Below are 22,632 nucleotides of genomic sequence, written 5' to 3'. Positions count from 1 at the left end.
CTGTACTCTGACTGATCCTCTAAGGAGCAAGTACTCATCAGTGTGGGTTCTCACAACTGAATACCAAATGTGATGGGGGGCAGTGTGACCCAAGACAGGTACATTTCAGAGCAATGTCATTCTTCTGCTGTCAGAATATGTGGGCAAAAAACAGGCCAGCAGACATCAGGTTATGATTCTTATGCACCACAACAGATCCTCACTTGCTAATGTTCGTAAGAATGGACCTGCATAAGCAACAGACTGTTAAAAAGGAAGAGGAGAAGTATAAGGAGAGATGAGCTGCTGATGAGAGGCTTTATGTTCTGGCCACATTTTAGATAGATTTCAGAGGTTTCAGACTGTAGCTGCTCCTGAGCCTCTGAATACCAAACCTAGAGAACCAAAAACTCCATTACATCTCCTGTGCTCTTTTGAACACATAAACTACTAGAGATCCAGGGCAGTCATACAGTATCACATACACCTGCCCGAGTTGCAAGGCCAGCCAAGGACATAATATGCATCTGTTCACAAAGCACTTAAGAAATCAGTTTCATGTACAATCCAGAAGACATGTTCAGCAATGAAGTGAATGTTCTGGGACAAGCAGACACTCAGCTTTGTAAAGGGGCTATATCCAGATTAAAGTGAAAAGAGTGAGGAATAGGAAATCCCCAAAGAAATGCATGCTTCAGTGAGAAAGGACCTACCTGTTGAGGCTGGTTGGCATTAGAAAGAGGAATGACCATCCAGATGACATTAAGGTTAGTGAGGGCAGCGTTAGTGGTGAAGGTGCAGGGCAATACTGCTGTCTGGCCTCGGGCAACCTGGATGCTCCCTGAACTGACTGTCACCTCCAGAGGACACACCAGACCTGGAAAAAGAAGAACACTCAGTTCAAGCATTTCAGGTGGCCCCATACACATGCAGATCGTGACAGCAGCATCCTGTAGTTACACAACTGTCCCTTACCAATTACTTCAGGCTAAAAAGAATTATATTCCTCTCAACAGATGAGGCTGCTCTCATGCAGACCTTTTCACAGGCAACTGCAGATAGGCAGCCCTTAAAAGTCAGAGCACTCGAGTTTCAGAGCCTCGGAAAACAACAGGCTTTGTTTTGACAGTGGGGAAAGGGCCATAAGAGCAGCCAAGCTGGGTCTAAGAGGTAATGAAATACGTTTTCAAACCCATCAATCTTAATGATACTTGATATCACTGAAACACAGGAAACTGCATTCTAAAAGCCTTCACCAAGAAGAGAGAACTCATACCACTAAAAAAAGATTACAGTTCTTCCCTGACATCTACTCCTCTGCAAGTCCAGCATGAGCAGAATCATCTTAGTACTATTTTTAATGTAAAGGGTTAAAGAACTACAATTCTTCCAGTCTACGTATTTCTATCTAGCTGCTGAAAAATGACCTCCAATAATGGAGGATCTAATCAAATGTCATTTATTTATTTTCCAGCATTTCCAACACTCACTTCTTTGCATTTCACACAGGCTGGACAGGGCTCAAAGCCTGATAAACCCCAGTTTCCCAGTGCAACAGCTCAAGGCTGCAGTTTTTAGATTGCAAGTCATACAAGGAAATATAACCCTTCCTACTGCCAAAAATCTTGTCAAATGAAACTAACCAATGAGTCACCACCACCATTTTCAGTAGTACTAAAATGATTTAAACTGTTTTTCCCCAGAAAATCAACAATCTGACTACAAGAAACATTTCTCTGTATCACAACTCACTACCTTCTTGTTCAAAATATGTGGTGGGTGGCTACTAGAGGAGAAGGCAAGGAGTTTTCAAACTCCAGGGTAATACCAAAACACCGCTTGCACCCAGGTGTAATCTGTGGACTGCATTATTCTCTTGCTGACTCCATTGAAGTTTCTATTTTCTGCCAAGAGATGATGGTTTGCGAAGGGTTAAATGCTCCATGCCAATAGGTTTTTTTACCTGAACTATGAAGAAGTCAAACAGGCTGACTTCTGAGTAAATGGTGAGTGGTCTCCTGCATGCTTGTCTCCTAGGATCCTTTCCAGCCTACCTACAGGAGTGGTCAGATCCTGGAAGTGCTGAGCTTCGGATGCTATAGATTCAAAGTCTCTAGCACCTGGACAGCCTATGGTGAGTTCCTGGGTTTGGACTGACTGTTCTAGAGCCGCAATACCCCAGATTGCAAATCCTCCCTCAGAAACCTCCTTCAGACTTCCATTCCTTCCTCTCTATCTCCCACCTCTAAAACCCCAGGTAGATCAAGGAAGCTCAAAAATGATTTAGAACAAAGCCAGACAAAATGCCATTGTAATCTCTCCATATGAAAATAATGCGTTTCTCATTTTGAAGAAAAAAAATCCTTCTGACTTTCCTCACATGTTTGGAATTTTTAAAAAATATAGAACATTTTGGAAATTCTCAGGGCAAAAGTTCATCTCTGGTGCTAACATCTCAGAGAACTAGGTGCCTGTACGAAGAACAGCTGGTAAAAACTTAATCATCAGTCTCCCATGAAAGGCTTTCAGCAGCAAGCAGAAGTAAAATAATCCGAAGAGCCAGTAATCACCTTTATTACAAGACATTTCCCTTCCAGTTTTTCTGTGGTCAACATATTTGGAATAGTTCTGGAACCCCCATTTGCTTGTGACTTCTTGCTTGTGCCAGGCAGTAGAAGCAGCCCAAAACCCAGAAGTGATCCATATCAACTTGGGAGATGTTTTATACTGAATATGGCCCTGGAAAAGGATCACCTTACTGGAGGTCTAAAGGCTACCTTGCCGTGACTGCTCATCCAGTCTAGCATCATCCATGTGCTAAAGAGTGTGCAAGGAGTCATTGACAGAGATTCTGATATTTGTTGGATTAACCTATCTCTCCAACATCCTGCAGAAAGGTCTGTTGTCATGGTCAGTGTAGAGTCATATAGATACTCTCCACAAGAGGAAAACAAATTATTCATCTGATTAGGAACATGTGCTCTTCAGCCTGATCTCTCAGCCCCTCCAGTTTCCCCTCCAAGAAAACCCCACACATTCAAATTTTTGTCATTCAGGAAAAGTAATACTTAAATATGAGTATTCACATAGCAAATTTACTGCAAAAGTTGGAGTTTACAGTTTTCATTGCAGGATTAGTTACATCAATCACTTAATCATCAAGATGATGTGATTTTTCATACCTAACCACCCTCTTATTACTCCTAATATTTGCTATTAGTTGATTGTAAACATCCTGCGGAATAGTAAATTCAGAAAATAGAACATGCATAATTTGTTCACTGTAAACATTTCAATACATTTGAGAACTTCTCAATTTACTTAAGAACAATTTTTAAAAGGAAAGAAAACATATAATATTCTGTTTGCTCTGCCAGTACCCTACTCTTGCCCAGAAGCACCTCACAGTCCCCATAATATCCTCCTTCTTCCAAGGCACCACAATGTCCTTTTTAATTTGAATGCTGTGGAGCGGTTTCTGTGAGGGGTGAGCACTGCAGAAGAGCTGAGATCTCTGTCCATTTCTCTTATCAAGAGGAGCTACTTTGAACTGGGCACACAAGACCAGCACCCCCCCACACACCATGCTGTCCCAGTTCTCTGTTGTTAAACCACCAGGCAAGCCAGCTCCTCACACTTCCCTTTGCCTCAAGCATCCCAGAGCCCATCAGCTGCTCTCGGGCCTGGGATGCATACAAGGCAGGTGGCACTTAAAGACAGGGACTCAATTTGTTAAACTAAGTGGCACCTGCAGGGCTACATCTGGGGAAAACACACACAACCATTTCTGACAAGTAAGCTTAACCATGTCAGCAGGGGAGTCAGAAGACTGAATACAGGCAGTCCTCTTCCACCAGCATGAACAGGGAGGTAGGTTGGTGTGTTAACACAGCACTGTGGGGGCATTACTGCACTGTGATTGCTTTCCCAGGGAAACAGCTGAAAGAGCAAAGATCAAATCCTCTTCAGAAGCTACAGTCTCTTTCTTTATATCTCGGACTACTAGCAAATGTAACACACACATGCCCTTGTCCATTTACACAAGGATCTACGTGACTGCCTCCTTCCACACCAATAGTCATGGCCCAAAACCCAGGTGGATGCACACAAAGCCACACGTACTTCTCAACCTGAATGCACAGAAAGGTCTCTAATAGGAAAACTCAACCAAATATTACATGTTTAAACATTTCAAAATTAGGAGTTGCAAAAATGTAGATTTGCATTAAGGCAAAGGGAAGGAGTAGAGAGAAAGATATTTCAAATTTAGCATATCTATTGGATAGGGACTTTTCAATGCAGCCTAAGGAATAAAGACTTGGATCCCCTTGGATGATATAAATGCAAATATATATTTATGCACATGCATACAGCCCCATCTAGTAAGTTAAATTACACAGAAGAGGTCAGAAAAATTAAGCAAAGGATGTTTTAAAGGGCCTCCTTTTGCCAAAGTACACAATCCAGGTCTTTTCCAAGCATTCAGAGTTGTTTTATGACTTGTGAGAGGCAATAAGAATCAGTCACCAAATTGTGTCCTGGAACTGTATTACAGTGGCCATCATACCCTCTCTTGTATGTGCAGTCTCCTCCTTACTTAGTAATTAAGCATCCCCAGAAGCAGCATGCCTGGAGAAAGAACAGGGTACACTACCGTCAGCAGAAAGAGGAATGGGCCCTTACTGTACCTAGCTTTGATCTTAGCTTGATTCTGCAAACAGCTCTCTCCTTTGATCCCGACGCAGCAGGCTCCCATCACTAATTAGAACGGATGCTCCATTTTTTTGTCCCCTATTAGGAAACCAGCCAGCAGAATGATGTTTTGGCTACAGAGGCGCTTTTAGAGTTTCTTCGTATTTCCAGGACCAAGCAATCTGGCAACAGATCACTCTGATTTCATTTTTCACGGGTGACTACTGCTTCTCCAAGTAGCACGCTCAGCTCCTGCCCCTGCGCCCATGAAGCAGCCTGGGTAGACAGTTCGTAGAGCATAACACAAGCATGTAGGCCCAAAGTCCCACAACTAGCCTTTTCCTCATTACTGGATATGATAAGAAGACAGATGTTGCCACATGTTTGCTAGCTGCCCTACAAGGGCTTCAACCCTGAGAGTTTTCAGAATATATCAGCTCCAGTGAAAGACATGGGCAGTTCTTAGCACTTTGGCTCTTACTAAGTTGACTGAAAATTTTCCCAGCTCCTACTCACTGCCACACCTCCCTGCCAGAGATCACTGGCAAGACCATCAAACCACCTTGGCTGACAGGCCCATGAGTAAGATGAGAAATTCCACCACCACCACTTCACATCACTAGGCCAAATTATAACATGAATGACTGATGAGCAATCACTAGTCCATACCACCGTGATGACAGATGGTCACAGAGCACAGGGGGTCTCAGAAGCTGTGCCTTCAGGAGGCACTGTGTTCACACTGTGGAAATTTTGCTAAGGGTACACCCTTCTCTACTGCTGGATCATCCCCAGCAATGTTGTTTTAGAGGTAACCATGCTCAATGAGATATCTGGGTGTCACTGGCTGGGTTGCACCAAAGTGCACAGAAAGGGTCTTCCCCCACTGGACTAACCTTAGGAATGTTGATATCCCAGGACTACAGAAAAATAAGAGGTTTTTTTTTATCGTAATTTGCACCATAAAAGTCAAGCTCTTGCCCTGCCTCACCCTCTGGAGGACAACCTACACTTTTCAAGTACCCCCAAGAACTTCTGGCAAGTTAGCAGCATCTGGCATCTGCTAGAATTTGGGAGCCTCTTGATACTCAGTGATGTGAGAGACTGATCTATCATGACTTTGCATATGCGGAGGCAAGGGTAGAGGTTCACTCTGTAGTGCTGGCAAGACAGGGAAGCAAATGGCCAGGGGACCAAGGAGGAAGGAATGTGTGAAACAGATGAAAAAAATCTTAGCTGTGTGTATTCTGCATCTCCAGACCTCCAGGGAAAACATGCAGATGTGTATGGCTGAGGGGAAATGCGAAGAAATTTTCAAGCTGTATCAGCATGCATTCAAAACCCAGGGAATGCCTTCCCTCTTCCCAGTTCAATTAGCAACCCTGTTGCCATGTGCTGGGCCTTTGGCAGTATGACATTTTGGGTTCCTCATTAGAGAGGCAAAGATGAGGTCACTCAAAAGTTTCAAGAACACGAAAGGAACACACTGTTTGATCTGGCAACTGCAGGCAACCAAGGGAGAAACTGCAGAGCAGTCTTTTTCCTGAGATGAAAGAAAAACACAAGTCACTGTGCCTTTGGCCCACCCCATATCCCTGAGTCTGGGACCAAAGCTGCCTTCTGTGCTGAAGGAGAGAAATGTCTCCCACCCTAAATGATCTGAATTATGTTGCTGACTCAACACACTGAACAGCAGCAAATCCCAGAGCCCAGGATGGAGTAACTCACAGCTGGAGGGCACAGTAACAGATGCAAGTGAGTTCTTCTGCCAAAGGACCTGATAGTGCAGCAACTATTTAAAAGCCCCTGAAAGAGCCTGACTTGAACTTGTAAACAATGATAACATTGCCTAGGATATGTAGGATCCAGTAGGATATGACAGCATCCAAACAGGCTGCTCAACGAGCTGTCTGAATACTGGTCTTCCTCATTCTCATCAAGGCCTGAGTGTTTTCCTGTCATTCCAGATTCTCTATACTTGGTAGTTCAGAATCTATCTTCAGAAGCAGTATTTACCCACCCTGGTGTCTGGAGGCAGAATTCAGCAATTTCCATCTTGGTCATGTAACCAGCATCACTAAGCATTCCACAGTACCACAGGTCTGAGTTGATGCCCATGCTCTTGGGAGAAACATCCTCAGAACAAATATACAGGGAGGTGGAAGCAATGGTGAGAAGAAGGGAGGGCTCCACCACACTATCACCATTCTGCCAGTTCATAGCAAGGAGAAGGAAAACTTTGGTCCAAAACCAAAGTGACTGCCTCTATGCCCTAATTTGTGGGTATGTCATCCAGGTGCTAGAGGGACCCTTCCCAGGGAGACTGCAGGGCATACTGAGGACACTCAAAAAAATGTCATTCTTCTGTCAGAGAAGGACACAGCCTTTCTAGCACAGCTCCTCCTTAAGACACAACCAACACACCTAAGCCACTCCCAACAGAAGTTTGTCTAATTTAGTCTTTAAAGTCCCAGACAGGGGCCGTACTGTGCAGCACAGCTTAGGTGTCTGGTCCAGTACTCATCAGTCCCTGCTTCCTTGTAACCCTCAGAACTCTCACCAGTGGTAGTGCCTCTGGGACCTTGTCCTTTTCTCTTTGCAACCCAGCCATGCAAGTCACACTTGCCAACCTGGTCCCTTCCTCTCACCTCATCCTGACCTTTTTGCATATCCTTTGCTACTCCCACCACAATGATGGGCAAATATAGAGCTCAGAGTAAAATCAAAAGTTGCAGCTGAACAGCATTTGGTCTGTTTATTCTCTGAAATAACTGCATCAAACTTCAAATACCTTAATACCAGAATGATAATTTATTCCCTTTATTTAGATAGGCTCAATATGCCGAAAAAGGCTCATGCTGGTTCTTTCTGGCCCATAACATGATGGTAACCTGACAGTGTATAAGACAAAATAATTCCCAGCTCTTTCCTTCTTGTATTTTCTGGCTTTGCAGGACAGACTGAAACAAACAGCAGGAAAACTATCACATCCAGGATGATTTTAGAACAAGTTGCTGTAACACAAGCGTTAAACCCATACTGACACTAACTTTTCCTCTGAGGTATATGCAGTCCTTTGAAAGTGTTACTCTCTATATCAAAAGCAGGTCAAAAGCCAGATCAGAAGTTAACTTCTAAGCACCTTTATCCCTGGAGGAATCATCTATACACAACTAATAGTATCCTCCAGCATGGGGTCTCCCATGTAAATACATCTGGTTTACCACAGTGTAAGCAATCTCAAAGTTGTTGCCCACCCTCTAGGATACACAGGCTAGCAGAGATTAATCCAGGGAGAAAACACAATGTCAGGGTCTTGAACTTAACCCTGTCAGAGTTTCTTGTCAATAACTCAAACCTGCTGATCAGGGACATTGGCTACCTGTAAATCTGTGCTGATCACACCAACCTTTCTCCCTTACCATTTATGACCTCGTCTGAACTAGACAAAAAGAAAACAGTGCAATTTCCTGCTAACCCATTAATGGTCACTACAACCTAAAATCTCCCCCCTTTCAGAAATAGGTCTTTTTCTGCTGGCCATCTGGCAGGAGGATTTCTAACAACTGTCTGATTGAGATGACATGGAGCATATCCTCCTGCCTCTGACCTTCCCAGCCTGTAGCTGTAGGTGGGAAGAAAACTAGACTTTAAGATAAAAAAAGGAAAAAAGAAAAAAAAGGAGGAAAGCTTTGAGCTATACATGCTTCAAGAATGCTGTTCCCTCCAATATCCTTTTCAGAGGAACTTGACTAATGCTTGCAGGGGCAGAAGAGGGGCTCTCATTAAAGACTGGAATTTGATTCCTTTCTCATTTCTGCCACAGACTCCCTTGGTCCTGCTGAGCAAGTCAGTCAGCTCCAGATATCCTCAGAGTTTAGATCTCAAGGGTTTGATTTGTTGGAACTGCTGAGCATTCAGACCTGCTAGGGAAATCGAGAGGAGCTGTGTACCCCATGTAGCAGGGGCCACATAATGCTCAGCTCTTTGTGTAACCTGAACAGTGCTCTTCCAACAGATCTTAATGCTTGTGTGTAATTAGTCCCAGTCCTGAAATGCAAAAGAGGTTTTTGAATTGTGAGAAGAGCATAATGCTACAGCAGCTTCCCGACATGTACAAATTTGGAACAAAATCCCAACTCTGGTTTGCAGGTGCCCAGGTGATCACAGGGTCAGCGGCCCAGTGACCCAGATGGTCCTTTCCAATTCCAGACTCCTGCTGTGCTTCCATTACTGCCTTCTCTTCTGTGTCTCTATCCAACCTGGATGGAGATGCCAAGAGCGCTGACATCTTCACAGATCTTGCTAGCAGGATCTAGGGATCATTGCATTGCATCTCTGCTGTGTCTGATGTAGTATGCATGCAGGTTAGCCTTAAAAACCCCAATTGCATTTTATTAAAACAAGACCACAAAAATAGGAAAGGACATTGATAGGAACAAAAATAGCATCTACAATGACATTAGCTAGGATAAAAGTAATCAATTGCTGTGCTCTGGGGCATACAATAATCCCCTCTCCATGGTATAGTGTTGCACAATTAGGTACGTAATGGAAGGTTTAGCACTTCCCTCCGATGCATGCGGCATTGGCTGGAAACAGACACTGCTGCCATCTGAGCTGGCAGTCCTTGAAGTCATAGCGTTTGCAGAGGACTCAAGGAGCAGCTGCACCAGTGAGGCTGGGGATTTTTTTTTCTTTAGCAGATGAGCAAGACCAGAAGGGGACCCAGAGACAATCAAGAACTTACTCGAGTGCCTACTCATTGCTCCTCTGAATCGAAAAAGTGGAAGGGTGGATAAGCCTATTTCAGACCACTCTGTGGGACAATTTGTTGACAACTTTGCCCATTTCTGGCTGTGCCCAGCATCAGTCACCCATGACTCATCCCCTCAGGATTCCAGTGGGCAAATCAGGAGCGTGCAATCTGTCAACAGAAGATGGCTGAAGGCCACAATGAGGCAGCATGCCCAAGGTACTAACAGGATAGTGTGTCTCTGCAATGAGGTGCTCGTAATTTCTTTCCCTCCTAAGGTCCTCTAGAGATGTCTGAAGCACCATTTTCCAAATCACAGGCAAAGGGGAAGGTGAAAGTCCAGGTGAGCATAGAAAAGTCTCTCCGTATGCTTCATCCTCTTCAAAGCTAAGACTGGCAAACAGAGTCCCTTCTCCTGCACCCCTAGTTCTGTGACAGATCAGCTCTGGGGAATCCTGCTGCAGAAACTTACAATCTTGTCCTCTGCTGCTGTTTGCCTTGTCACTTAGCACAAAGTTATTGTTCCAAAAGCAGCAAAAGTAGAAAGCAAACTGTTCCTCCATCTCACAGCCAGATATTAACCAACATAACTTGCTGAGGAAGGGGTAAAAATAGAGTGATTTGCTTTGCTGAGAAAGGGAAAAGCTGCATTGCAGACAGGCTGTCCTATTCTGCCCACTGCTATAGTGAAGGCATCATTCAACAGCAACAAATGTCTAGTGGTGGGAGCATTTTAAATAATCGTGGCAAGTTACTTTAGCTGCAGTCACTTGGGAATGTTCATGCAAGCACATTCAAGGTGGGAAGCTTAGTATGAGTTTGCAAACAGCCTGTAACAACACTTCAGAGCAGCAGAATTTCCCATTCATCTACCGCAGATGCTAACATAAACTTCCCACATCCCGCCTCTTAATTATCCCACTGATTGCCAGACCACATCAGAAAGGAAAATACACCTTTTACAGCAAAGGTTTATATTTATATTCCCTAAAAGAGGGAAAAGGCACAGAGTTGACTGAGAGCAGTGAAGGCATCTGTTGGCTTCGTTTTCCTGAAGCAGGTTGCAAAACCACACAGGAGCCAGATCTTAACATTTGGGAAGCACCACCACAGCCAGTCAGTGTCTCTGGAAGCATCCCATGGGTATCTGTAACCATACCTGAGGCCAGCTAGGCCTGCAACATGCAAAAGGGCAGAAGGAGGGTGCATGGGATGAGATGAGAGAAGTCTCTAACTTGCTTACCCCAGAGCAGGAGTCTAATTAGAGCTCTTGCTAAGTTACAAAAGCAAAAATAGCCTCGAGTTCCCCCCTGCCCATCCCATTTCTTTGCTAGTGTTCTCCCAGCGCAGCCCAGTCAGCAAAGATGTGTCGTGCTGCAGAGAAGTGCCAAGTGCTGGCAACAGCACATGACATTGCTGACAGAGCAAAGTGGCCTCCTTCGGGAGAAGGTATCCACTGGTGCCTCAGCAAGAGAAATGTATCTCCTCCCAAGACTGGGGAACAGAGAGGGAGGGTTAGGAAGCTGAAATTAAAACAAGTCAGTGAAGCTCCAAGACACTCACTCCTATTTTCTGTTTGCCGAGCCATAAAAAATACATTAACTGCCCAGCAGCCTGTTAAATGATTTATGGTCAAAAGAATAAATTTCTTCCTTTTGTCCTGGTTAAAAAAAAAAAAAAAAAAAAAAAGGGGGAACATATTGATAAACCGCTTAATAAGGGAAAACATCTTGAGATTTAAATATGCTTGATGGTATATTGAGTGGGAAGGACAGAGCCCATAAAGGTTGAGATTAAAGCTCCATAAGGGGAGCTGGCACAGGGGAAGGCAGGATGAATAGGTGGACAGACTGGAATATATGATTTCTGTATTTGTGTGTGGTGGGTAGAAGCAGGAGCATGGGGTGTAGCTCCATGGGAAATGGGGAAAAGGGAATGGGGAAAGGATGACTGTCTTTTAATGCTTCAACAGAGCATGCATCAATCATTCTGCACATCCCTCCAGTTCCTTCCCTTATTACAGGAAAAATGCCATTTAAATGGAGACTACAGACTCCCACCCAAGTGGCTTTTTCACATACCAAGCTAAATGCAGGGGACCTTCCCCAGTGCTTCCTGGAGTATCCACCTTACTTGCCTTCCCCCATTACCAGGATATTCCAGCACCATCATCATCATCCCATGGTTACTTATGATGGGCCATGGCAAGTTCTGATGGTCAGGTCCCTTAACAAAGAGGTGCCTAAAACAAAACTAAATACAATTAAATAATGGTAAGCCCTGAAAAGACAGAATCTAATAATTTCTAAGGAAAAAAATTCATTTATAGACTGATCCCTTTCTCCTTGAAGTCATTAAGGGCTGTCACCAGGATGGGTGTCAGATTCTTAAAGGATTTGGTCCAGCAACCTGCAACTTTTGGCTGAGGCAATGCCATCAAGTTAGCTGTCTGCTTTCCACACCAGTTTTGTGTCTCCGGTGTGAAATGCTCTCATCCTACGGAGTCTGCAAATGAAAGGATATTTGCCAGATACTCTTTGGTGTTCATCGTGCTCTTGAGCCCCCCCAAAAATTTGCCTGCTTTGTGGCTTGGTTGCAAGTCCTTCATGGCCAGCAGAGTGTCCACAGCCAGACACTAATGCCTGGGCTGATTTGGTATGTCTGAGCAATTCCACTGAAGGCAGTAAGTCCCTAGAAATACATTTGATGTTTAAAAATTAAGCATGTGTTCAAACATCTTGCCAAATTGAGGCTTAAAAGGTCTCATCACATTTGCATCCCTTTTGATAACAAAACTCCTGTGGCCCGGTGGTATGAGAGACTGCCTTTAAGTGAGAAAGTGAACAATAACAGTGGAACTTCCCTGTCTCATAAAAGATGCTCAAAGTAAGCCTAATAAAAGCATAATTTTCAGTCTCCAAAAGTAGTCAGATTGAAACTAGCTTTTATAGAGATGTTCAAAAACATTACACTTTCATATCTTAAACTTGATTAATCACAACTATTTTGGATGCAAAATTATTAAAATCAAACAAACAGACAAGAAACAAAAAAGACAGGCTCTTTTTCATTTAAATTGAAGAGAAAGGAAAACCCAAATTTGTCTTCTGATCTGGCAGATGTCAGGTCAGTAATTGAATGTTTCAGATTATGAGTTAAGCTGTCTGAAAGAGGTTGTAAAAGGAAAATTTTCCACTGGGAAAAAAAGAGTTTTCAATGAAATCAAAATAGGTTGCAAGAATATCAACTTTGATGACATTTTCAGTGACTGAAGTCAAAATGAATTGCTTCAACTTTCCCATTTAATTATGGTAATATTGGCACACTTCGGTTCAATAAGGTAAAAACACTTTATTTCAATTCACTTAAGCTTTTGCCATATATTGAGATATTACATAAATTCTGACTTCATATAATTTTATTCAGTAACAGTGCAGTGTTATACACAGACTTTATAGGCTATGGGCTTTCAACATCACGTGAAGAGTATTTTTTCCTAATAGAAATTTCCTATGAGTTTCACTACAAAACCTGTACTCTAACTGTGATGTGAAATGAAACAGAGAAAACTTCCCTGGAATAGATGACCACTTCATTATTAGCTTCATTTATGTACAACTCTAGTCCAATTTTCGCATTGAAACACCCAGAGTTCAGGAGCTGTACATATTTCCACGGGAAGTTTAGTCCCGATGTTGCTCAGCTGGCCAGAGTCAGGCACAGATACTTCTACACATGAACCCTAGGGACATATTTGTTTACACACTTTGCTGTCACCTCCCTGAAAGAAACTCACTCCTGGCTCCCCATCCTCAGAGAGCTCTGTCTTCTGCACCATCCTGCCCCAAAACCCAATGCTTTGCTGCAGATGTTACTGACTATACTCCAGTTCCTCACTCTCCAGCCATTTGAGCTAATCATTCCCACACTGCCTGGTGAAAGCAGGACCAAAACATAAAATGGTCCAGATTAATGCAACCAGATTAATGCAAATCTACTGTCTGTCTGCTGTCTGCCCTTTTGACATACAGGTATGTGCCAGCACAGGATGCAAAAGAAAACAAGTCCTAATGCTGGGAGGTTCTCCCAGCTCACAGTGTACCCAGGGTTGAGGCATCTGAAGCTGTAAGCATCCAAGCAGAGATCACTGGGCCTGACTTTGTCAAAAATACTAAACATCCATCCTCATTACCAGCCAGTTCCAGAGCTCCTGCTCTCTAGTCTGGTGCCCACCATCATGCTGGAAAATCTCAAATGGAGAAAGCTGCACCAGTAGTTCTAAAATACACCAGCAGGTAAGGCACTGGAGCAATGCAGAGAGTCTCCGTTTTGCAGTGAAAAATCAAGGTGAAGAGAGAGTATAACTCACCTAAACACCACACAGCAGGTCAATGCAGAGACGAGAGCAGGACTTTAGCACCTGATTCATGGCCCTTGCTCTGCCGATTAATCACACTCTGTACAACTGTGCCAAGTATTAGTATTGATTTCAAATTAACACACACATTCCTCATCAAGGAGAAAAAAAGTAACCAAGAAGGTTCACTACGTTCAGCTCTATTGGAGGCAAATGTGACTGTAAGAGCAAGGGCTTTCTGCAAAATGTCCTGCCTCAAAGTCTTCCAAACTGGAAGACACACAGCACCACCCTCAAGGAAGTGTCAGATGCTCACAAAACTCTTCAGAGTGCTTAAGGAGGTTTTCCAAAAACACAGAGTATCATCATAACATGTCTGAAATGCAGGAAAGAGCCTTTGTGAAGGCAGCTGCTGCTGTTATTCTACATTACAATGTTCCTTCCCCTTTACCACCTTCTTTTCTGATGCAAAGTCCTGAGAGTTAACTCTGGGTGACCAGGCTTCACAATTCTGTCTGATTTCAGGCTTGCCCTCTCCCCTTCCCCTGATGTCCTAAATTCCCTTTTACAAAAGCTACTAACTTTGGTAAACATAAAGCTACTACAGGTTTCCCTTGCCTTTTAGAGTTAGGGTCTCAGGAAAACACTTAGCATATTTTCTGGCCATAACAGATAGAAGAAGCTGCCTATACCTAAGAAGCAAAGCACACAATTACTTAGAACTAAGAAGTATTTTTTAGCACACCTGGCTAATTTTTCACACCAGATGTCGTTTCTCTGTTGTGGCTCCTGCCAAGCCTAAGAGCATGCAGAACAGCATTAATACAAAAAAACCCAACTGGACACTGGTTTAACAAGTTGAAAATTCCCCAGGCACAGTCTGGATGCTGTATTTTTTTTTTTTTCTTAAATGCACCTAGAAAAAAAAAAACAAACCAAAAAAAAAACCAGAAGAAGACACTGAAGGAAGTCAGTCTTTCGGGAATAAATTTCAATTTTGAAATCCAAAACATACATGTTAATCTTTAATGTTAACCTCTGGATTAAAAATTAATTCCAAAATCTCACAGTTTGGAACACTTACAAGTCCATTGCATTATTAAAAGCACAGATCAGTGCTACTCCTCATAAAGCAGTCTCTCCAAACTCTTCCCATTCTCTTGAAATCAAGAGCAAGTACTCATTGCTCTCTCCATTTATCCTTTAAGCTCAGAGAAGCCTTGTTCTGGTTTCCAAGAGCTGGGAAAGACTCACCTTTGGGGTCTCTCAGTCCCATTTTGCAGTATTGCCACTCAATCTATGTTCCTGGGGAGAAAACTTAAAGCGAAATGGAACAAGCAGTACACTTCCAAACAGCAATCCCCTGTTTAGCAAGGGTTGGAAGCGGGACAAGGCTATGGATTGGCTCAACCCACCCAGTTGTACACTTCTGAAACCAGCTCCTATCCACAGACATCAAAATTATCACTGATAATCACAAAATTATCAATCTGCCTGAGTGCCTGGGCAGTGCTAGGAAGGACTCACACCAAATTCTGCAGGTCAGCCCAAAGTGTTGAACTTGCTGGTACCCACAAACACTCTAGTTTTAACAAAGTGATGCAGGATACACAGACCCATGGGAAGAACAATCTATGCCTGGTATGGTCTGGGCTGCTGCAACTCATTTTGTCAGAATAATTTCCAGAGGATTTACCAAAATGTTTTTCCTCAAAGAAGGAAGAATTGTTCCCAAACTGCACTGTGCCACCTTGCTGCAAAGGTTCTTATTTAGAAACGCATAGCATGAAGCTGAGCTCTCAATTTTCCTTTTTTTTTTTTCTGTGCTCCCTTTTTGTTTGCTTGGGGAAGGGGAACCAAGGGACCAGGCAGCATGTGCAGGTGTTGCAGATTTTACAAGTATTTTTGGTACCATTTGCTCTCTTACCAGCTGCAGTCTTGCAATGCTGCAGTAGGCTGAACAGGAGGTTTCTATCTCTAGAGTCTGTGCAACCACGTCATTTACCTTAAGGGGTAAAACTGCCTTTTTTAAGCATCGATGTTTCTAACAGCCACCTCAGCACAGTTGTACTGGCCATGAACATCACGAAGCAACCACTCTCCTACCCTCTACCCTGCACTCAGAGGCTTGTTTCCTTCCAATTCTTCCACCTGAGACCATCCCCAGGAGGCTGCCCTCACCTGCAGCCAGCTGGGTTCATGCCAGATGAACCACAGTGCCAGCCAAGAGGAGCCTTGCCCACGCATCTCCTGGGTGAGGAAGGTACACAGGCAGCAAGCACAACTCTTAGAGGGGGTGTCCCTCCTCAGGGATGTGCTGATGCCTCTCTGACCCTCCAGATGCCATCAGAGAAGAGGAATTGTCATCTGCAGTCAAGGTTGATTCCCGCTGCATGAAAGGTACTGTGTGAGACTGAATAAATTGTGCTGCACCTCGCAATGGGCAACACCGATGTCATCAGACTCCAGGCAAGAACAAGGCAATCTGTCCTTGGCTTTAAAGCTGTCCTTGTCATCAGGGAGGAAAAGAAAGAAAAGGAAAAAAACACACAAAGAAGATTAAACATGAACAAAACACGCGTCTCTCTTGTTTATAACGTTTCCTGCCATGTTTGCTAATGGCAATAATAATAATAATTGCTGTAGTAGAATTATGCTTTGGCTTCATTCCCAGATTCTCCTCTTGTTCACCAGGCAGTGAAGTCATTGTATCACCAAAACTTCACAGACACCTGACTTTGCATGAAGGGCCACACCAAGAAAGGTTTTGACAGCTTCCCTTGGAAGCTGAGAAAATGGGAAAGAGGAGGAGGATAGCCCTTGTCTAGACAGGGGAGTGATAAACAGTAAGTTAAAAATGCAGCCAGTCTCCAATACACTTGTCAATAGCAGAAAGTAAGGAAAGCAACAATTATGAATGAATATGCAATCCAGCACAGTCCTGCTCAGGATGCAGACTTAGTTTCCCATCAGGATCTGAGCACCCCTGGGATTCAGGGGAGTCAGGGAGCAACAACCCCAGATGTCTTGTCCATGCTTGAGCTAGACATGAACCTACATTCTCCAGAGTCTGGATTGGTAGATCATCTCACAGATCTTCTCTCTTTCCATAAATTCATTCTTCTACTTTAAAACCATATGCCTGTGAAGTCAGCTTACAAATAAGACTCTTAAAATACAGCAACATGTACTAAAGAACAGCTGTTTGAATAATAAACCTGAATTTGCTTTGACTCAACCTGGTTTCCTTGCCTTCTGTGAGTACTCACACCAGCTCTCCCCTGTTCAAAGACAATGACATAAGGGAGAGTCTGCTGCACAGACTCGTGTAAACATGAAGATGTTTTTGGTAGGTGGAGGAGAGTTTTCCAGCTTCTGGTGCATAGACCCTCCCAAGGTCACAGGCTACTTGTGGACTTTGTAAAAATCAGCTAAGATAAAATAGTCTGAAGGCAGAAGGCTAAAATTTACTACACAAAGACCTGGTCTAGCACTCAGAATTCTCTATGTGGGTTTGAATCCTTTACAGTTTGTACTTGCTGGGAAAAGAGTGGTATTGCTTAAGTTGAGGCTATACCTGCTCCTCTGACTGGGTGCCCCCAGGGGTGCAGGAAAGCATCCTTCCTGCTACTCATCCCAGCCTTCCCCCCCTCATTCTGCCAGCATAAAGGCTGCTGTAATAGCTTTCCCATACAGCTCTGGCAAGAAGATCCTCATTAGTGAGTAACAGCAATTTTTTTTCTACTGCAGATCATGCTGACACTGTCAGGTTACAGAGCAAGAATGCAGGCAGCCGTGCTGGCAACCTGAACTGATGGTAACCCCTGGCAGGGAAAAGGGGAGCAGGGACAGCCTCTGACCTCTCCATTCACCTCAGTGGCAGTCAGGGCAGCACATCTTAACTGCAGCCTTGCTCCCTGCCTCCATTTGCATGGCTGTGGGCTGGGGCACTGTCTCCTTACTCCACCACTGTTCTGTGCTGCTAGGACATGTGGTATTGCAGAAAGGCAGGTAAACAAGAGGGGAGACTGATAGAAGGAGGAGAAACCATGCCCTGAGATCTACGTGCAGGTTGAAGGTAATAAATACCTAAACCAATAGATTGCAAGACTATGACCCAAAGAAAAACACTTTTTGAAAAGCACAGAGGATTATACTCAATTGTATATGCTTGATGACCAGCTGAAGAGAGAGCAAGGAGCTACATATGCATGGCTTAAAACACACATCCCAGAGATGCGTGGGAAGGCTGCCCACTGGATTCTTCTACAAGAGCACCATATCTATGCAGATATTTTCTCTCTCTATAAGCAGGATGTGGAGTGGTTGACAAATAGTACAATGAAACAAGAAGGGTCTCCAAGCAAGAGGAACCAGGATTTTGAGAAAGACCAGCACTACACTGGCTAAATCCTAGATCAACAGAAGTTCAAAGGAATTGTCTTTTCAGGCTGCCACAGGGATGCTTTTTACAGTCTCAGTAAACACAGGCCACAGGGAAGGAATTCAGCTCTAATGACAAGGTGGTATTGTGGGAGGCTGTGCTATACTGAGAGTGGCATAAGGATGCTGCCCATCCAGGGACAATTTTCATAAAAGGAAAAGGTTTTTACAATTGCTTGCCCAGCTCTCAGTACTGTAGGACCTACTGATGTGTACTTTTACTTCTGTGTAAAAAAATATGAAAGTCTTTTCCAAACTCTAGGAAGAAAAAGACATGGCAGTGGAAGAAAGCACTTTTGCTAGGCTAGAGCACAGCATTACTTCAGATAGCACATGCAGCAAAAATACATTACGGCAGAGGGCAGATGAAGAAACTACAGCTACCTTTGGGGAGTGGAAGTTTAACAAATGAAAACAAGCTTCCATTAGTCTTTTGGCATGAACATCCCTGGCTCAAAGTAATTAAATGGATTTGGTTCATGCTTTTCCTTTTAATTCATCAAGAGGAGCTGCCTTATTGCCTCCTTACATCTAAAATGATGAGTTGTAGCTCAGGACTTCCCTGGCAGGGGAAGAAAAGCCTTGGTCATTCATTCACCTACCCTCTTTCCTGCATTTCTGTCAGTCTCCCTTACAATGCCAATATTGCCCCCCACCAGTGAGGGGACATGGTTTAAAGCAGTGTGGTTGTCCCCACCACCACAACAGCATTGCTGGCCATGGCTGTGAGAACCAGAAGAAGAGGCTGGGGGGAAAAATCATGCCCCAGGGTTGATGGGCATCACATGGAAACTCACTGCTGGAAACCTGTGCTTGCTTTGAAGGCCACACCTCCAGCCCTGTGGTGGCAAGACACTGAACATGGAGGGGGGGATGGATGGTGGCAGCACACAAGCTCCCTACCATGACAGCACCTTCATCCCCAGGGCGATGGAGAAGGGGGTGCTCACTGGGTCTGACAAGGCCACGCAGCACCGATTCAGAGTTTTCCATCCTCCAAGAAGAGAAAAACAGGAGGTGGCAGGGTGGTTTACCCCCTGCTTCCTGGATGCTTGGGTTTCTGACAGTTTTCTCTGCGAGGGGCTACCCAAAAGCTCCATGGAGCTGGAGTGTCAAACGTTAACACTCAGCACTTAATTTGTGGTGCAAATCCTGTCAAACTCGATTACGTCTCTTCTCCCCTCCGAGGCATCCCAGGCCCTCTGCACTTCTGGAGGGGGCTGAGGCTTTAAGGAATGACCAACTGTTAAAGCAAGCCTGAGAAGCTGCAGGATGCACAGCATATGCTCTAGAGTCAGGCATGCCCTTACCCCCTTCCTCCCTTCTGCCAGCTCCATGCCCATACACAGGGTGGTCAGCAGGGAATACACCCCAGGAGGCTTAATTAATGAACATATTTGGAAGCTCCAGGCACCATCATGCTAGAGGAAAAGAGTGATAAGAGTAGCATCTGAGCAGGAGCTGTTTGGGTTAAGAGAAGAGAGAGATGGGGCCCGAGGCGCTAGCAGGCTGGGAAGCATCCCAAAAGCACGGGGATTTGCCGTGCTCATCTGTATCAGACACAAAGGTACCAGAGGGGAAGGAGCCTTCTAACACTGGGGAATCAGGCAGGATTAACTGGGAACCCACAAAACAAAGCAGATGAAGGGCAGAAAGCCCCCTGTGAAAAGAGAAAGTGATTATGGTGGAAGAAGGAAGGTGGGAAATAAGGTAGATACGGAGAGATACATCAAAGGGACAGAAAAGAAACAGAAGAAAATTCAATTGAAAAATGCTAAAAGATAATTGTAGTATGTTTAATATGCTTGTGGAAAGTAGTTCTCTTTTCCTCACTGATCATATTTATTAGCAAGAAAATCTGCAGCGAGGTCTCAGACTAGCTATCTAGTTATGACAACAGCAAAACTCTGAAACAAACTGCTCCAGGGTGGCTGTGAAAACTCCACCTCAAGCAGCTTTTAAAGGCAGAGTGTAGGACTGATGGAGCCTTAAGCAGGTATTTTGCCTTTGCAGCACGCAGACAAGATCAGTGGTGCCTGAACATTTGGCCCACTACCCACTATCTCATTTTTGGAGAGCAGCCACATAAAACCATTGAGTCTGTAAAAGCTACTGTTTTATACAGTTTATCTGCCTTGTGCTCACCTCAGTTTCACAGACCGCAGTCCTGATATCATCGGCATAAAAAAGATGCCCCAAGATCCTCTCAAGCTTCTGCAGCTCTGCTTTTTTACAGCTCTATCTACAAGCTCCAGGAGAGGTGAAGAAGGCCACAGGAAAAAAAATTTAAAAAATTAAAAAAAGGGATATGTAGGAAGCCCACTTCACCCCAGAGACCTGTAGCTTGTTCAGCAATAGTGTGTGTATTGTATATGACCACACTGGGAGGAGCAATCTCCCCAGTGCTTCCAATCCCCCTCCTAAATCCAAAAACCCACTATCCACCATTCATATCAACTTAAAGCATTGAGCCTCGAGATGGAGCATATCAGGCTGAACTGCATCATTTTAGACCTTGACTATAAGCAATGAAATCAGTGACTACACCCTGGGCAAGGTGAGAAGTTGGTGTCAAGTAACTCTTCCTTCATCTCTCTCTTCATGACACTCCAGGGAGGAGATACATGGAAAAAGATGCCTCTTTGGACATCTTTCTCTGAGCATCTGTTGCAATCCAAATTCCAACTCTTAGCACAGTTATGGGGCTAAAAAAGCCTGAGGTAAGGCTCAGAAAAGGCCCTGCTGTTAAGAGACTGAAAAAAGCAGTGACTAATCTTGGGCAGAGAACAACCATAGATAAGAAACCTCCTGCCAGGATCAACGGAGCATGACAGGAGGTCTCAAACCTCCTTTCCCACTTGAAGTCTTTTCATTTCTCAAGCCAGCAGATTTGATAGGAGAAGACTGACTTCCACAGGCAGGGAGAAAAATTAGGAAGAAAAAAATATCCTGCTTCTTCCAGGAGAGAAGGGTAAGCTCTGCTTGCTAGAGTTTTCCTGCTTTACACAAAGATGTGAGCAGCTGGAGGGTGATGATCACTCCGGCTGTGGCTTATCAGGCTGACACCAACACAAAGCCCTTGGCCCAGCAGCTTGCCAGACTGATGTCCAGCTTTAGAGATGAAGAAGAGGTCATCATCTTAGCTTACAGGACTGATACCAAGGTACATTTTTACCTGTGTTTTTCTGCAAGTTTCCTGACTTCCTAGCAAATATCAGCGACTGGCAGCTATTGATGTTCTCAGGAAAGTGACTGCCTGGAACTAGGGAAGCTATGAGAAGCGGAATCAAGGAAAAGGAATGAAGAGGAAAACAAAGAGAAACAAAGTAGAAATAGAAAACAAATAGATTATCATTTTCCAGCACCAAATTTATATGGAAAAAACCTTACTAAAAAAAACAAAATAAACAAACAAAAAAACGCAGAAAAGTTTCCCTCTCTTTCTTGACTTCTTTTCAGTCATCTTTTCCCTCCTTCTTCCTCTCAGTGAAAACTGAAACCTGGGTCAGAAAAAAAAGAAAAACCACCACACTATTTTCCATAGGAAAAAAACCCCAAACATTAAACAAAAACATAGTGGAAGCTCCTGTGAAAAACATTCTCTAACTAAGAAAACTACCTTTCATCAATGCATACAGCTGAAGAAAAAAACTGGACCAGCTCCAGACAACATTTTGGAGATACAGGCTGGCCCCAAACCCACAAGTGTTTGTCCTCAGTGAAAGGAAAATTCAGACAGTGTGAGTCCATGTGTCTGTACTAGGTTTAATCCAGATAGCATGCTAAAACCATAAGAGATGCCATGCTGGAAAGCGCACTGTGTACTTTCCTGATAGCAGCTCACAGTGAGACCTGTGCTACTATGTATTCCCTCTGCCTCTTACTCATGCTGAATACAATGGGTGCAGCAGTGTCATTACATCTTCCTTTATCCAGGCAGACAAAATCCCTAAGTGTACTGATTTGGCACTATAACCTCATCCAGCAGGCATCAGAGCTCCAGCTCCTGGCCAGGAGCAAGAGAGCAGTTCATGTACATGGGCCCACTGTCAAAGGCACACATCTTTGTGAGGTTTACTGGCTCTCTACCTACCATTTGCTGGGAGGAAGCCAAGATGCAGGAATTTGTGCTAACTCTGCCTTGCTGGCACAACATCTGGACACAGCCTTCTGGAAATCTTATGTCCACTTGTTGGTTGCAGGGCCAAGGCTCAAGTCTGGGTCTTTTGCAGCTGTTGCCCCAGAGCATCAAAGCTTAATGCTATATTACAGGGTAATGAGAGCAGCACTAAAAATTCATTAGGTAAGGGAGGGCTGTGAGGATCCACTGGGAACAAGCAGCAGGCACTGCTGCCCACCTGGCAGCCACGCTTGGACAGTGGGCCACTGGGTCACACTGCACCCC

The 22,632-nt window shown here is 44.1% G+C and overlaps 1 protein-coding gene across 1 annotated transcript in view; it reads right to left on the bottom strand.

Moving 5' to 3' along the window:
* The window catches only part of IGSF11 (immunoglobulin superfamily member 11), a 105,752-nt gene that overhangs the window by 4,282 nt on the left and 78,838 nt on the right, over positions 1–22,632 (bottom strand). Inside the window, exon 2 of the mRNA XM_030456527.1 lies at positions 693–856. Coding sequence (XP_030312387.1) covers positions 693–856 — 164 coding nt within the window. The remainder of the gene's footprint in view (positions 1–692; positions 857–22,632) is intronic.

Source organism: Calypte anna, chromosome 1 (genome assembly GCF_003957555.1).
Source record: "Calypte anna isolate BGI_N300 chromosome 1, bCalAnn1_v1.p, whole genome shotgun sequence".
Lineage (NCBI taxonomy): Eukaryota > Metazoa > Chordata > Aves > Apodiformes > Trochilidae > Calypte > Calypte anna.
This window is presented reverse-complemented; position numbering and strand designations above follow the sequence as displayed.